At 35.2% G+C, this 16550-nt stretch overlaps 1 protein-coding gene across 1 annotated transcript in view; it reads left to right on the top strand.

Moving 5' to 3' along the window:
* The window catches only part of MAN1A1 (mannosidase alpha class 1A member 1), a 172780-nt gene that overhangs the window by 44360 nt on the left and 111870 nt on the right, over positions 1–16550 (top strand). Inside the window, exons 4-5 of the mRNA XM_024929141.5 lie at positions 3326–3441; positions 14654–14734. Coding sequence (XP_024784909.2) covers positions 3326–3441; positions 14654–14734 — 197 coding nt within the window. The remainder of the gene's footprint in view (positions 1–3325; positions 3442–14653; positions 14735–16550) is intronic.

Below are 16550 nucleotides of genomic sequence, written 5' to 3'. Positions count from 1 at the left end.
AGAGGCCTTTATTTTTTCATTGTTTATTATAACATTTTTTGAAAAAATTATAACTCCATTTTGCGTTTATCTCTATAAAAGTCGTTGGTACCATTAAGAAATCAGTTAATGTGTTAAATTGCCGTAATCTTTATCAGAGGGATTATTTGGTTCTCTGTTAAAACATTTATGATTTTAAAATTTGTTATTGAACATTAAAAATATACTAGGTCTCTTAGGCCTGACTTTTGCTTTTTGGTTTTCATTGGCTTTTTCGGTAAAAAACACTTTTCATAATCAAGAACTTGCTCTTAGAAAAAGAGCTTCAGGTATTAGCATAAGGAAATGAAATATTAATAATTCAAATGGTATTTAATCTCATTTCATCTTCAAATTAAAATAAGATACATAATGATTTTCTTATTATAGAAATACCAATACAGTGGAACTTGTTACAAAGACATACAAAGTTTTCATTTTTATAGATGAGAAAAACTTTTAAATGATTTCTTTAGCCCACTTCTCAGCCAAATTTCTTATCTGTGTAATATGTAGTCCCGTATATTCGCTTAGCAAACCAGGGAGAGGATAGGAAAATGTAAGTTCTTTACCACCTGACTTCTTAGGAAATAGTTTTTAGTTTGAGCTAAGTTATTTTGAGTCTTGACCCTAAAAACAACCTTTTTGGAGAAAGTATTAGGCATTATGAATCTTTTCCCAGTTATTAGCCATTGGGGAGCTCTTCAGGTCTGCTTCCTTCTCATGGTTGTTTCTCACCAGCTATGTTGAAGCATCCATCTTTTTCCTAGACAGAGTAAGACTGGTTCCTTCCTAAACAACTTTAATGAATATTTAAAAAATCTTAAGTATTCATGATCTCCCAATTCCATCTTAAGCAGGAAACTAGAACTATTTATTTCAAGATTTCAGTGGTACAAAAGATTTCAAGTTAAACTGTACCTCAAAGAGAGGTGTTTTGTGCTTGACCAATTATACTCATGTAAAGCTAAAATACAAGAAATAAAAATATTAACTTAAGGCTCTTAATAACTTAGAAATGAAATGTCAATGAAAATATGAAGCTGATATATTTCAAAATGCCCACTTTAAAATATTCCCTCCAGTGTCTCTCTGAATCCATAGTTCTAGCTTCAAAAAATTTAAAGGAAATTGGATTACAGTAAAACATTTCACAAAATGCAAGGATCTTCAGGTTTCTTTCTCATTATTATTAGATAAGATTTACAATTTTTATCTTTTTTGAAAATCAAGTGTTTTAATATTCTATTATTTATAGTTTCCTAATGATAACTTCTTAACTTGGCATTTGAAAGGCATGTGCCAGTGAACTAATTTTCACTTATATTTATAGATTTGGTCTTGGATCGTCCAGAGTGCTAATTACATATAGGAAGTGTAGTGCCCAGTCTTTCAGCAGCAATTCATTGTGCTCCTGAGTGCAGGATCGGCTGCCTGCCACTTGCACAGCCAATAACAAGGATGAAGTTCAGTGAAAGGAAAATGACTTTTATTTCCAAAGCTAGGAGTGGCCGGGTTACTCCTCTAGAAACTGCTTCAGACTTGAGGCTGGGAAGAGGGTCTTAAAAATGGGACTTGGACTGGGAGGCATATGGGAAGGATGCCTGAGTATAAGATCTGCATGTCTTGTTCTGGTGGCTGTCTCTAGCTGTAGTCTACCTGGAGTGCGGGCTGACATATCAACAATAGCTGGGTTGCTGACTAACTGCCTTGAGGTAGTCTCTGAAGTTTTGCAGCTGGGTCTCCATGCTTGATCTGTCACAAGATTAGCCCCTGGAACTTCTTAGTAAGCACATAATTAGATCCAAGTATACAGTTACGTAAATGTTCATGGGGTGAAGGAGTGCATAGTGGGAAAGGGGAGTGAAGTTTCAAAGCATGTTTCAAGGGTATATTTTAAGACTAAGGAAAAAGGTTTCTACAGTTTGTTTCAAGGTTACATCTTGAGACTGGAAGAAAGGACAAAGAAAAACATTTTAAACTGCGTTTTGAAGCTAAACTACTCAATTACAATTGGGCATCATTGTCACAATTCCACAGGACACCATAAGGAATCTGGAGATAAGACATGACTTGTTTGTTCTAAGTTTGTAGGCTAAGTGCATGCCTCATGACTCTAATTCTAGTACTCTGGAAGGCCAAAGTGGGAGGATTGCTTGAGGCCAGGAGTTTGAGACCAGCCTGAGCCACATAGCAAGACTCATCTGTACAAAAAAAATTTTTAAATTAGCCAGGCATGGTGGCACACACGTATAATCCCAGCTACACAGGAAGCTGAGGCAGGAGAATCACTTGTGCCTAGGAGTTTGGGGCTGCAGTGAGCTATGATTGCGCCACTGTACTCCACCCTGGGGGACAGAGCAAGACCCTGTCTCAAAAGAAAAAAAAAGTTTATAGACTAAAAGATGCACACGTGTAATTTTAATACAAGATAGAAGGTGATGAATGCCAGGGCAACAGGAAGTCTCCATGTCATTGGAATTCAGAGGAAATAAACCACAGAGGTCAGGACTTGTAGGGGATGGAGGGTAGTTAGCATCAGTCAGAATTCATACGGGGGTGAAATTTCATTTTAGAGTAATGTCTTCTTAGAACTATCACTAAACAATTTTAGATCTAATTATATTTAGAGTTTTGCACAGGTGCACTTTGATGTAATTACATCAGTCTTAATAAGTCTGTTGCTCCTTGATTTTAGGCCTATTCTTTTCTTGCTAGAGAATGCAATCACAGGCCGGGTGTGGTGGCTCACACCTGTAATCTCAGCACTTTGGGAGGCCTAGGTGGGTGGATTATGAGGTCGAGAGATTGAGACCATCCTGGCCAACATGGTGAAACCCCGTCTCTGCTAAAAACACAAAAATTAGCCGGGTGTGGTGGCATGCGCCTATAGTCCCAGCTACTCAGGAGGCTAAGGTAGGAGAATCACTTGAACCCGGGAGGTGGAGGTTGCAGTGAGCTGAGATCGCGCCACTGCGCTCCAGCCTGGGCAACAGAATGAGACTCCATCTCAAAAAAAAAAAAGAGAGAGAATGCAATCACTAATGAAATTTCTAAGAGAAGTTTCTGAGACATTTATTTTTATAACTCAGAAGAAACTTTAAAGATTAGTATATCAGTCGATAGCCTGTGATAATTTTTAGTTTGGTGCCGTTTTATACTTTCATTGAAAGAATTTTAGACTATGTTTAATATTATTGCTTATTAATAAATCCAGTATTACCCTCTCCCTTTCTTAGTTATGGTCAATTTACATATATTTTGTCTAGCCAAAGTATTTTATCAAATATTTTTCTGATCTTTTCAGGTAACATCAAAGGAGCAACTATAGTAGATGCCCTGGATACACTTTTTATTATGGAAATGAAACATGAATTTGAAGAAGCAAAATCATGGGTTGAAGAAAATTTAGATTTTAATGTGGTAAGTTAAATAAGAATTGCTAATTCAGTCCTTAAATTTCAATTAACATGGATAAATTCTGTAGTGGGCCCTATTATTGTATTATAATGTACCCTAACAAAAATATTTCAACTTTAGATACTACAGATATTATTATCTTATACTATATTCTTAAATTGTCCTCACTACACAAATGTATGTCTTTGTTTTTTGGCAAATTAAGAGTAACAGAAAAGAAATTAGTATTTATTGAGACCTACATGTGCCTAGTATTCTTGTTCAGTCCCACTGCAACTCTATGAGATGGGCATTAATTTCACACCTTTGTATATTAAACATCTTAACCTCAGAGGCTTACTCCAGACTGCACAGCTGGTTGGGTGTCAAGAGCTATGATTCTGATGTAGGTCCATGGGGCTCCAGTGCTTATGCTTTTACACTGTGTCATGGTGTATCCAGCAGTAGCAGCAGCATTCATTTTCCCGTAAAGAAAGCTTCAAATTTTGTGGATCTTATTCATCTCTCAGTAAAAATAAATTGATTATATATGTGATATATTTTTTTAAATTCTGTATGCTATCATTCTTAGCAAATATTTCATGGCCCATTGTATACTGAGGGAAAGAATCAGAATTAAGGATAGTGAATACTTCTAATACTTCTTGATAATTTTGACTGGGGAGGACTACGTCTTATCAGCTCTAATTTGATAGTCGTTGTTTTACTTTATAATGATATTGACAAAGAACTTATGCTAAGAAAAGAAAGCATAGAGGCCATGGAATTTTTTAGTCGTTCACTTCAGTGTGCATTATCGGTATTATTTCTAATCTGAGACCACTTTGCAGAAATTCTCGTAAAGTCTCTTTGTCTTTCGGGTAAGCATTTGATAGTTTCTGTAAATCCCAGTCACCACGCACAAGTAACATGCTGTATGTTGAAAGTGGACAAAGAGAATTTCCCTGCTGTTGCCTCTGCTTTGTGGCACTCTTGTTCTCTCAGAGACCAAATGAGGACACCAGTGTTAGGTAGAATATTAAGGATCAGTAAAGCTAAGTCTTTCCCCCATCTATTTCAATTAAAAACTTATATAAATTAAAAGTTTAATATTTTGTTTCTACTCCCCTAATTAATTGCTATATATACTGCATTTGGGAGACCTAAAAGACAGGCAGATGAGTCTGTGTTTAATTTGCCTAATAATTGAATCTAGAATATAAAGAAGACAATATTCCGATCAATATTAAGGGACCTTGGGGATCAATGTGTTAAACCCTTCTATTTTAAACATGAGAGAGCAGACATAAGGAGCTAGTGATTTGCTCAAGGTTATGGAGCTATTTGATTAGAATGACCTGTGGTAGTGCTGATATTGATAGAGCTAAATATGAAAAATTAAAGCACTGGAAAAAAACTGTTTCATTTTGGAGGCTTGCTTTCTTAATAATACTTCTGTGGGCCGGGCGTGGTGGCTCACACCTGTAATCCCAGCACTTTGGGAGGCCGAGGCAGTCGGATCACGATGTCAGGAGTTTGAGACCAGCCTGGCCAACATGGTGAAACCCCGTCTCTACTAAAAATACAAAAAATAGCCAGGCACGGTGGTGTGTGCCTGTAATCCCAGCTACTCAGGAGGCTGAGGCAGGAGGATCGCTTGAACCCAGGAGGCAGATGTTGCAGTGAGCCGTGATTGCACTACTGCACTCCAGCCTGGACAGTAGAGCAAGACGCCGTCTCAAAAAAAAAAAAAAAAAAAAACTTCAGTTCTACCTTCTTATTAAAATCAGCTCCTACCTTCAAAAACCTGCAGGCTTTTCTTTAGCTATATATGAAACCGACTGATATCTGTCTTTTTGAGAAAGGGTGGGGGAATAATAACTAAATTCCTCTGAAACACTAATGATGGAAAACTGGAAAGCAAACTTTAGTAACACTTGACTTATGAATAGTGTCCAAGTTTCTTACTGAATCTTGGGTTGGTCCATCTGGTAATTGTAGCGTTGTTGCCCCAAACCTCCTCAAATATAATAGCAGTTTTTTTCTTTTCACGACCTGTGCAACTTGTGGTAGTCTGAGGAGCTCTGGACTTGGGGCCAGAGGTTGGGGTTGGTGGAGGATGAGGAGCAGTTTTATTTAAAATGACTAAGTGCAAAGGTAACAGACAAGATGTTACTGTAACAGAAGGCAGTTGGCTGTCCTCAGACCACCACAGGATGCCTTGAATGTGTTCCATGGGTCCTGGGGACCTGGGAGAAGGAAAGATGAATTTAGTAGGGGATATCAGACTATGTAGAAGAGAAGAATTTACTGGGCTTCCTTACTTGTAAGTGAAAGGATTAGACTAACAATGAGTTATTGCTAAGATACTGAACTTTGAAGTTTTCTTTGTTTATTTAAATTTTTATTTTAGTTTTTAATAAAATTTTACTCAATTAGTATGCAGACTTTTGCATTTATATTTTAGGCCTGTTAATGATAGTTTTGGGTTATACCTTTCAAGATATAATTTTAAAATATATACAACTGTTATGTATTCATAAAAATTAAATATACATATTTCAAAAAATTACAGCCATATTTCTCAAATGTCTTTATTATACTATTTTCTTAATATAAGAGGTCTTGAAAAATATTTGTTGCAGGTCTCTTTGGGTATTACCATGTTTTCCTTTTAAAAATATGTTGTCAACAATATCCAAACAATAATGTTTCCCATATTAAAAATAGTAACATATAAATTCTGGAGAAATATATTGACTTACTTTTCTAATCATTACATTGTGAAGTTTTCCAGCTTACTGTATTCTAGTTGGTTTTAATATGTCACATTAGAATTTGTCTTATATTCACCCATTCTATCCAGAAATCCAAATGATTATTTTTAAAATTACAGGATTTTTCTTCAAAAAACATTGAGAAATTTTTCTCATTTATATGAAGAAAGGCGAAATTGAAAAAGCCTTAGCAAAAAAAAGAAAAATTATACTAAATAACATGTAGTATCATTCTAGCTTATAAATATTATTACTTATATTTTAGTTAACACTTTTTCCTGATAAGGTATTCTAATTGACAGTGTAAGGGTATTATTTAAAAAGTTGGCCAGGCGCAGTGGCTCACGCCTGTAATCCCAGCATTTTGGGAGGCTGAGGCGGGTGGATCATGAGGTCAGGAGATTAAGACCACCCTGGCTAACACGGTGAAACCCCGTCTCTACTGAAAATACAAAAAATTTCCCAGGCATGGTGGCACGCGCCTGTAATCCCAGCTACTTGGGGGGCTGAGGCAGGAGAATAGCTTGAACCCGGGAGGCAGGGGTTGCAGTGAGCTGAGATTGCACGACTGTACTCCAGCTTGGGCAACAGAGTGAGACTCAGACTCAAAAAAAAAAAAAAAGAAAAGAAAAGTTAATGCATCTAAATTTATTGCAAAGGGAAAATAAAAATGAAACAAACACTATTGTTGAGAGTTGGTTTATCCTATGGTGCTCCTAAGTATAAACAAATTTTACACTCAAGAATAAATTTGTTAATGTGAAATATCCAATTTATATCACTGAAAAGTATAAAGTAAATGTTTTCTATTGGTTTATACTGTAATTAACTAAAACTCATTTTCTTTTCATTAGGGCATAGGAAGTTGATTCATTTTGCATACTTGGTAGCACAAAGTTCAAATTACTTTAATATCTGGCTTGAAATAAGTTACTGGGATAATATGTTCTGGGGAGTAAGGAACAAGGACTTCACAGAAGGAGCTTGTATTCAGTTCAAGTATCTGTAGAGGCACATAGATATTAGCAGAAAACCCTAAGTGTTGACTCCATGAATGCATTTTCTAATTTTAACTCAAAGTAATCTTAGGACAAAGGATCTAAAACTGATTGTTGATTAGTCACTCTTCATTCACTCATTTGTTATTTACTAAGTATCTTCTAAGGATCAGGCATTTACCCTTATGGAGCATTTAGTCTAGCAGGAAAAGTAGTCAGAGAACCCTAGCTAGAGCCAGGCTATCTCAGGAGGGAAGAAATGAAAAATGAAAAGAGGTCAACTACTATTTGGCCAGGCGTGGTGGCTCACACCTGTAATCCCAACACTTTGGGAGGCCCAGGCTGGTGGATTTCTTGAGCCCAGAAGTTCAAGAGCAGCCTGGGCAACAGAGTAAGACCCTCCCCACCGCCGCCATCTCTATTTAAAAAAAAAAAAAAAAAAACTCCAGCCTGAGCGACAGAGCGAGACTCCGTCTCAAAAAAAAAAAAAAAAAGGAAACTATTTAGTAATATGTGATACATACCAAGTATTATGATAGGTGATTTTTTTCATGGGTGTATCATGTTTAATCTTTGTGACAAGCATACAGAGTAGTAACTGGTATTTTTCACTATGTTTATAGATGAATAGGTGGTTAATTAGGCTGTCCCAAATTATGCAGCAAGATCTCTGGTTTGAACACAGTCTGCCTAACTCAATGACCGTGTGTTTTTTTAATTGGAGAAGAAATGCAAAGAGTTGAGAAATATATACGCAGCCAGAGAATTTGAGTCCTCTGAGGTTAGGCATGTCATCTTAATATTAGATTACTAATTAGAGCTTATTGTTCAATAGTGATTTGATAAATATTTGTTAAATGAATGAGAAGTTAAGCCATCTTATCCTACTTCCTGACAGTCTATACTATACTCAGCTGGAAGAAAAGCTCAGGTGCAAGGGTAGCTGTATTGTGTCATCTGTTTATATAGTTACAGATGATCTGGAGTTCAAGTCACTTGGTCTACCTGTTATTACCTAACCTATTTCCAGAACAGATTTGTAGTGGCCCCTGATAACAGGAAGATCAGTTGCATAAGAACAAATGATCAAGGGTTTCCTATTTGGGCATTTCTAATTTCAGTTGTGTTCTTTTACTGGCACTTAAAACATTATTGGTTACCTAGAACCTCACATGAGAAATATTGAAAACTATCTTCTGTAATGAATTTTATAGAATATGTAGAATTTTTCTCCAGATAACAATTTCTTATATTAACCCTCTGTAAAAGCTAAAGCTGTGTTAAAATTTTCCTTAAAGCCGTATTTCTGGACTGCGGTAAAGCGATATCTCAGTATGAGAGGCAGAGCCTTGAGAATGGCAAAGGATAGATGATCAGCCTGCTGTGGACACTAACTAGCAACACACTGTAATTGTGATCTTTGGCAAGCATCTGGATCATGCCTTTGGTTGTAATGAACACCTTGTGTTTTGGAGAACAGAAGTACTGGTGGCAACAGTGACTTTTTTTTTTCTTTAATGTAAAGATCCAGATTGTTTGCATACCCAGTTGGAATGCCCTCCTACTTTTCAAGAAAGTAAGTTGTAGGGTTCCCTGTCAGGAGGATATATGTTGACTTCAAGAAGCAACTTTGGATCTTCTCAAATGCATTACTGAGTACTGGCTTAGGTCCAGAGTTCCATGCCATAGAGTATGAAAGAAGTTACTTTTGCCTTAGTGTTGCTCCTGAGAAAGGTCTGTTTTAGAGCCACATTACATCCTGATGGGTGCAGATAACTAAATTAATTATCCTGTTAAATGAAGTTATTGAGTGTGTTCCATCTGAATGCTAGGGAATACCTACCAAGAGTGATGATTTGGGTTTTGGTTTTCAGAGGATACTGTGCTGTTCTCTCTGATGGTAATTAGGACTGCTGCTTGAGAGCCTCTGGACCTGCATGGTAAAACCAATCTATTAACATAGAGAAGATAGGTATTTGCATATCTTTGTGGCCCACAGAACTTGGACTTTGTTAGCAGTCTTAAGAGATTTGCCACGTTGCTTAAATAGGAAACCAAAGGCTGCCAGGATACACTGTGACACACTGACTTACACTGTGAAATATTGCAATTTAATCGTTTAAAGGAGTTGTATACTTTTAATCCTCAAAGTGTTAATCCAGCACACACTTTGAAGTATCATTTATAAATAAAGGTGTATGCTAAGCCTAAACATAGGCAAGGCTTATTGGTAGTTACCAGTCTTTAATCAATGGTTTTGAAAAGTCTCATGTTGCTTCTAACAAAGCCATTGATTAAAGTATCATTATCATGTGTTAGTAATGGAGCAGTTGTTATTTACATTGGATTTTGGTGAAACAGTTGATATTAAACAGAAATATTGCATTGGTATGTAGTGGGCAGTTATTAAAGCTTGCTTGATTCTTATGTATGATAATAGTCCCGTACCCCAGGCTCATAATTCACTAAGTAGAAAGCTGATACAGAGTTTGGAGGAATAGCTAGCAAAAGAGTAGTCTCTGATTGTAGAGATCGGAGAATTGTCCTTTTAAAAACAAAAACTATTACACTTTTAGTTCACTCTGAAAATCAAACACTCAATAGAATTTAAATATGTCTGATAAGTTCTTTTCCAAGAAATATTTTTCCATTTAATGCAATCAATCAGATCTGTCATGCTGTATGGAATCATAATAATTAAGGAGAATTCTAATATAAGTGTGACTCTAAATAAACATCATAAGGCTTGAAGGTCCAAAGAAACAATTTATCTGTTCCTCAGGGAAAGCTTGCATCTCGATATAGCTCCTCAAGCAAAAGGAAACTGGCTGAATCTGCTCCAAAACTAAAATTTGTTATTTTCATTGTCAAGCCTGTTATTTCACTTAGTGAAATCTATTAAAATACGTCATCGTATAGCTAATTTTGGTGAATAAGTTGCCTATAAAAATATCAAATTTCAGAGTTGTTTAAAGTGCTGTCTTGTCTAGTGTGAAGAGGTTGGTCTTTCAGGTACTCATTTGGAAACAGATTTTGAAGTGTTCATTTTCTCTGTTGCCTAGATGGGGTTAGATATTTCCGGTCCATGATCTCATGATATGTTGGTTCAGAAGAAGCCTTTCTTTGCAGAGAGATGGAGCATGATGTTAGGATTGAAGGAGGGAAGCATACAAAATAATTTATATATTAGACTCTTTTTCATGTTAGCAGTCTTTATCACTTTATCTCATAAATTTACATACATGTATTGTAAATGAGTAGACAAAAATATATGGAAAAGGGATAGATTTAAGGTGGAAGTTATCAGTCTCAAACACCCAAGACAATAATAGAGATTAGTACTGAGGTATAATTTTTTCATGATTTATAATACTCATCTCTTGATTTTAGGTGTAAATTTAGGCATACCATGTATTTTATTCAATTTATAGATGAATCTGGTTTAGTGTGTTCTTTGATTAAGTGGTCATTGCTATAAGTAAATCAAAATGAAAGAACAATTTCTCCATTTCTGATTTTTTTATTGGTTGGTCTTAACCAAAAACTTCCAATCTCCTCTTGCTTATCAGTTGACATTAACTAATAGGTACATGGAATTTAAATAAAAGACAGGATGTACTTCTTAAACTGCCACTGATGTAAGACTGTGTGCTAGAAGCCACTGAATACATGGGGCATACTGGAATGCAATCCTAAAGATTTAAAGGGGAAGTTAATTTTATTTTAAAACAAACTCAGATAGGTAGACTGCAAAATTCACATTAATTGTTAGGATAAATCTCACAAGATTTAGTGTTACAGGCTGCTTTGTCTGCCTACTGTCTTCCCCCTGCTGCAAATACCCCCTCTGTCATTAGGGTAAGTCGGTAGAAAACTTTTAGAACATCATGACTATTAATAAGAATGTATTCATTTAAATTTATTATTTTAATGGAAATTAGAATCAGAAGTTTATAAAAACGGCCTGAGACCCTCATTTGTAGAAATTCACTTTTGAAAATCCAGATTTCATACAAAATATATCAAGCCCCAAAGGAAGTTGGTCAACTTCTATATTTCAAAAGAGGATTTTTAAGCCCTTGAGAAATAAGACCTCATATGGGCCAAAGAAGATGAGTATTTATGATTCTAAAGTTTCTGATTTTCCAGTGACCCTGGGAAGGTAGGTTTTAGTTCGTTTAGGCTGAGCTGCACAGTGGTAGTGGCAACAGCTGTCTATTGAGTGTCTGTTGAGTGCGTTACCAGCTATTGTGTACATTGCTTTACATCACGGAGGAATTCATTGTCCTTTTCTACGTATGACAAAACCAAGACTCAGAATAAATTAGTTATCTGGGACCTCAAATTCAGATGGCTTCCAAATCAGCCTTCAATCCCAGGTCTTTCTGATTTCTGCAGGATAGCCAGCCAATTTGGTGTGGTGGGAGAATTTTTATCTTCTTAGTCCTTTTCATCTACGAATCTGTAAAGAGTTAACTAAAGGGTCTAAATTTCAATCTTTTGGCCTAAAAACATAATACAACCTAGAATATTGAAAGAGACCTCAAATTAAGGTTTCTAAATTATTTAAACTTAACTTTGAAAAGGAGAGAGAAAGAATTATATGTTGGAGATTCGAATGTGGTTCTGGTTTTCAAACAGAGAAGATGGTGACTTGAGAACTAGTGATGGTGGTGGTGTGATGTTCCAGAGCAAGATTTATTAAAGACAAGGACATAGCAGTCACTGGTATCCTTCATGGATTAACTAACAAACCAGATTTGCTTCTTAAACAGGCTCACTGGACAGACTATTAGATCCATGAAATCCAAAGCCATAGCAAGTGACCTTGAGTATGGCACCTTGCAGGGTCATTTCTCAATATCGCACAGTACAAGATAAATAGAATTTAGGTTTTAGAATATGTAATTGGATCAATAACTGGTTGAATAACTGCATCCAACAGTTGATTGATGTCTAGCTGAAGATATATTTCTGGCGGTGTTTGACATGACTCAGACCTCCACCTTGCAATAATTTTTATCGGATGTCTATATAAAGGTCTTAATTATCCAAAATTTTCACGGGAGGAAGAGAAAATGCATTATGTCAAGAACCTGTAGCCAGAATAAGAATATAATATCATCTTAACAGTCTTCAATAGGCAGAAATGTGGGAAACTGTTACCAGGTTTAAAAACTGAAAAACACAAGTACTAATTGAAAGGAATATGATTTGAGGGTTTAAGTTTATTAGATTTTATTATTAGATATTATTACTCTTAAACATAGGAAACGTAGTCACGTGAACCAAACTAAATACATGGATTAGCTTCGCTTTTCCTTATCAGTAATTTTGTAGAATATTAAAGCCTTTGCCAATATTTATGTAAAATTCGTTCAGAGTGATAGACCTCAAAGTTAAATTACACCTATATATAGTACTTTTAATCAGATTATATCAGGTGCACATTACAAATTATAAAATACAGTTAAATACACCAGTCTTATTTTGTGATGTTTTTGCCTAACTTTGACTTAGTAATTCTGTCTCCTAACTTGTTTTCATAATTGTCCTTTTATAGGAATTTTTTTGAATTTTTTTTAACTTAAGAAATTACTTGGCTTTAATTGTTAGATTCTTAAACCTTTTTACAGAGAGCATGTAAGGATAAAATTAATACATATCTCCTTTTTTTTCTGGAAATATTTTATCCCACTAAAATGTAGACTCAAGTGAGCTTGAGGACCTTAACAGTCCTTATTGCCATTTCCCTATCACCTAGGACAGGGTTTGGCACATAGTAGTTGCTTAATAAATGCTTATTAAAGGAAATAATATCTCATGATTTTGACTAAGTTTATTTGCCAGATATTGACTCCATATATTATAAATTGCTGTGAGTCCCATGATTATTAGTGAATGGTTTGATGTTAGGCAAAAGTGAACAACTACTCAGTAGGCCCAATGAACATGAAAAGAAGCTAACTAAAGCTTGAAATGTACTTTATAATCTAAATAGTAGGTTAGTTATTCTAACTTATCTAGTAACAGAATGTAAGACAGATCTATTTACTAATCAAGTATAAAATATTAGCAGTAATTACTAATTATATGACCATGAATAAAGAGACTTGGTGCATTATCCTGTGAGGTATATAGAAGTCAGAATAGCAGAGCCCTGAATCAGGAGCCACAGTACTCAAGTTCAGATCCTGCTTCTACCAATTATTAGTTGTCTGAACTTCAAAAAGTCACATTAACCACTATAAGTCTCAGCTTCAGCATTTTAAAATGGATATAAGAATAGTAATTAATTCATAAGGTCATTGTGAGAACTAAAAGAGTCTATATAAAGACATTAGCACAGCACCTGGCACGTTGTAAATAATAAAAGCAAGCTATTATTGATGTAAATAAGGGCTATTTCAGCATGGTATAACATACATGATTATTATCATGTCCTTTATGCGAAGATGAAATATCTTCTCAGAGATGAGAAGAACAATCCCAAGCCAAAGGCAAAAAGTTGGAAACCAGCACTAGAACCCAGGTCCTCAGACTTCAAATCCTATTTGCAGTCCAGTTGTGCATCATGATGAAAAGATTCCTAGACTAATGTTGAAGTACCAGCCTAAGTATAGGCTGAATAGCCTTTCAGGAAGAAAAAGCAGACAAATGAATAAAATAAAGGAGAATGCAGAGCAGGAAAAAAAAAATGCCCTGGCCCCATTGTGTTTACACAAATAGAGAATATCAAATATTGTATCTGCTGTTGAAGAGAGAGGAAAGAACTTTATTTGACAAATATTTTTGTAATTTTGTTTAGCAGTCAAAATTATTTTTATCTCTTGCATTAGTCCGTTTTCACACTGCTGATAAAGACATACCTGAGACTGGGAAGAAAAAGAGGTTTAATGGATTTAACAGTTTCACATGGCTAGGGAGGCCTCACAATCATGGCGGAAGGCTAGGAGCAAGTCATAACTTACATGGATGGCAACAGGCAAAGAGAGAAAGAGCTTGTGCAGGGAAACTCCCTTTTTAAAACCGTCAGATCTTGTGAGACTTATTCACTATCACAAGAACAGCACAGGAAAGACCCCTCCCCATGATTCAGTTATCTCCCACCGGGTCCATCCCACAACATGTGTGAATTATGTGAGCTACAAGATGAGATTTGGGTGGGGACACAGAGACAAACCATATCATTTATTTTAAGTATGTTTCTTCCTTTATTTTTAAAAATTGTCATATAATGATTGTACGTATTTTGGGGGTCCGTTAGTGATGTTTCGATACGTATAATGCACAGTGATATTTAATACCTTAATTTTAAAAGGGAGAACATTTCCCCCTGTATATAAACTTCTCTGGGCAAGCATAAGATTTGAACAAAATTTAAGTATTTAGTATAATTTATCACAATAATGGTTTTCTGAATTGTGTACTATCATCATGTTTGAATTTTTTTTTCCATAGAATGCTGAAATTTCTGTCTTTGAAGTAAATATACGCTTTGTTGGTGGACTACTCTCAGCCTACTATCTGTCTGGAGAAGAGGTAAGATGAAAAGTGGTATATAAATGTGAATTATAAAGTGTCTTAAACTACATTTTTGGTAAAATATGCCATTCGTGACATATATTTAGAAGGAATCTATGGAATTTTTATGTTTCAATGAAGCTGTAGCTTACACTGAATTTCTTACAATATGTACTAATGAAATGAGCAAGCTGGGAAAGTTTGGCAGAACATATTGTCAGGGAATGTTAAGTAATGCCTTTAGAAACTGGCTCTATTATGTTACGTGTGGTGTGATTATAGCTACAAATTATATGTGCCTATGGACAAATTAAAGAAGTTTAGTGTAGTGGCAGGCTTGTGGATGAATTTTTTTCTTTGAGAATTATTTTAATGTTAATACAAATAAAAACTTTTTTAAATGAATAAAGCCTGGCAAGTAAGATATAAAAATTGTAGTTTTTATGTAATTAAGGGGGTGAGACACTTAGCTACCAAGTAAACAGTCCTAAAGGCCAGCATCCCTGTATCAAGTGCTTTGGAGCTCTTCCTGAGTCAAGGCTTCATTAATTATCCACTGCTTGGAGCAAAGCAGGAATTTTAAATTTAGCTGCCTTTTATTGATAGATTAAGAAAGGATTTTTGTATCATCCTCATAAAGGTCACTGATGCTATTTTCTTGAAAGGTTTTGGACAACTTTATGAATATCGTTTGAGTGTCCACTAAGGGTTTTTGGAATGGGCCTCATCTTTAATGTTGACAGTGTTAAATGTTGACATTATGGAAAAACTGTCACATATTTCAGTTGCACGTCAGTCAGATTTGAGTTAGCCTCAGCATTCCGGCTGGGGAAAGAGTAGATCTTACCCAAACCAGTATTTCATGTATTGCTATGCTCCTTCAAACAGATTTAAGCACAGCAATAAATGTTTAATGAGAAAAGCTGCTTGACTTTGTTCCTGTCTCTCAAGTACTTTCTTAACCAAAACATACAACCCTCACAATCTTACATTTCCTCTCTGTTTAGATTTTATTCTACCTTAGATCTTTTCAAAGTATATAGATGACTTCTGTATTCATCTATATCTCTCCTGTTTTCGTGTTAAATGTTGTTCATTGTGAACTCTGTTACCTTCTCAGCCAGGGTAATGTGATCCCCTGGTCTATTATGCCTCTTCCTCCCTTTTTTCTGTTTTTCCACTACCAGATAACTTCATGTGTTCAGTTCAGTTTAGGGTATACTAAGGATTAAGCCAAAACCAAAAAACCCTAAAACCCTATATTTTTAAAAAGTTATGTTTAAAATTAACTAATGTTATTTTAGTTAATAGGTTTCTGCTTTTAGAATACTTGTCCTTGAGTATCCAATGCCAGGATGTTCTCATTGCTTTGGACATGATATGCTAAGATGACCTTGGTTTTAACTTTTTCCATAATCTATGTGGAGGTGAGACAATTTGGAGGAAATAAGGATTGCATCCTTTTGTGTCTGGGCTCAATTAGGATAATACATATGTATTATGTAGGAAAAACACATATGTATCTATTCTAAATATACATCATGTTTGATTAGGATACGTTTTCACTCAGTGTTTTAAGTTTACATACATATATGTGTTTCTATATATGTGTACACTTGATATGTATATATATAATTATAATACCCACAGATATTATAGTTTGCCTATAGATAAAATAATTTGCCTAAGACTTTGTAAGGATATTTTTTAATTCTGTATAGTGAACTTTAGTAAACAAATGGCTACAAAGAACACTTCCATTGCAAATAACTATTCTTTCAGTCTGTTTTGTCATTATCACTATACAAACATGTTTTTATTACATGTAGGTTTT

Source organism: Pan paniscus, chromosome 5 (genome assembly GCF_029289425.2).
Source record: "Pan paniscus chromosome 5, NHGRI_mPanPan1-v2.0_pri, whole genome shotgun sequence".
Lineage (NCBI taxonomy): Eukaryota > Metazoa > Chordata > Mammalia > Primates > Hominidae > Pan > Pan paniscus.
Note: the sequence above shows the minus strand (reverse complement) of the source record. Positions and strands in the feature narration are given on the sequence as shown.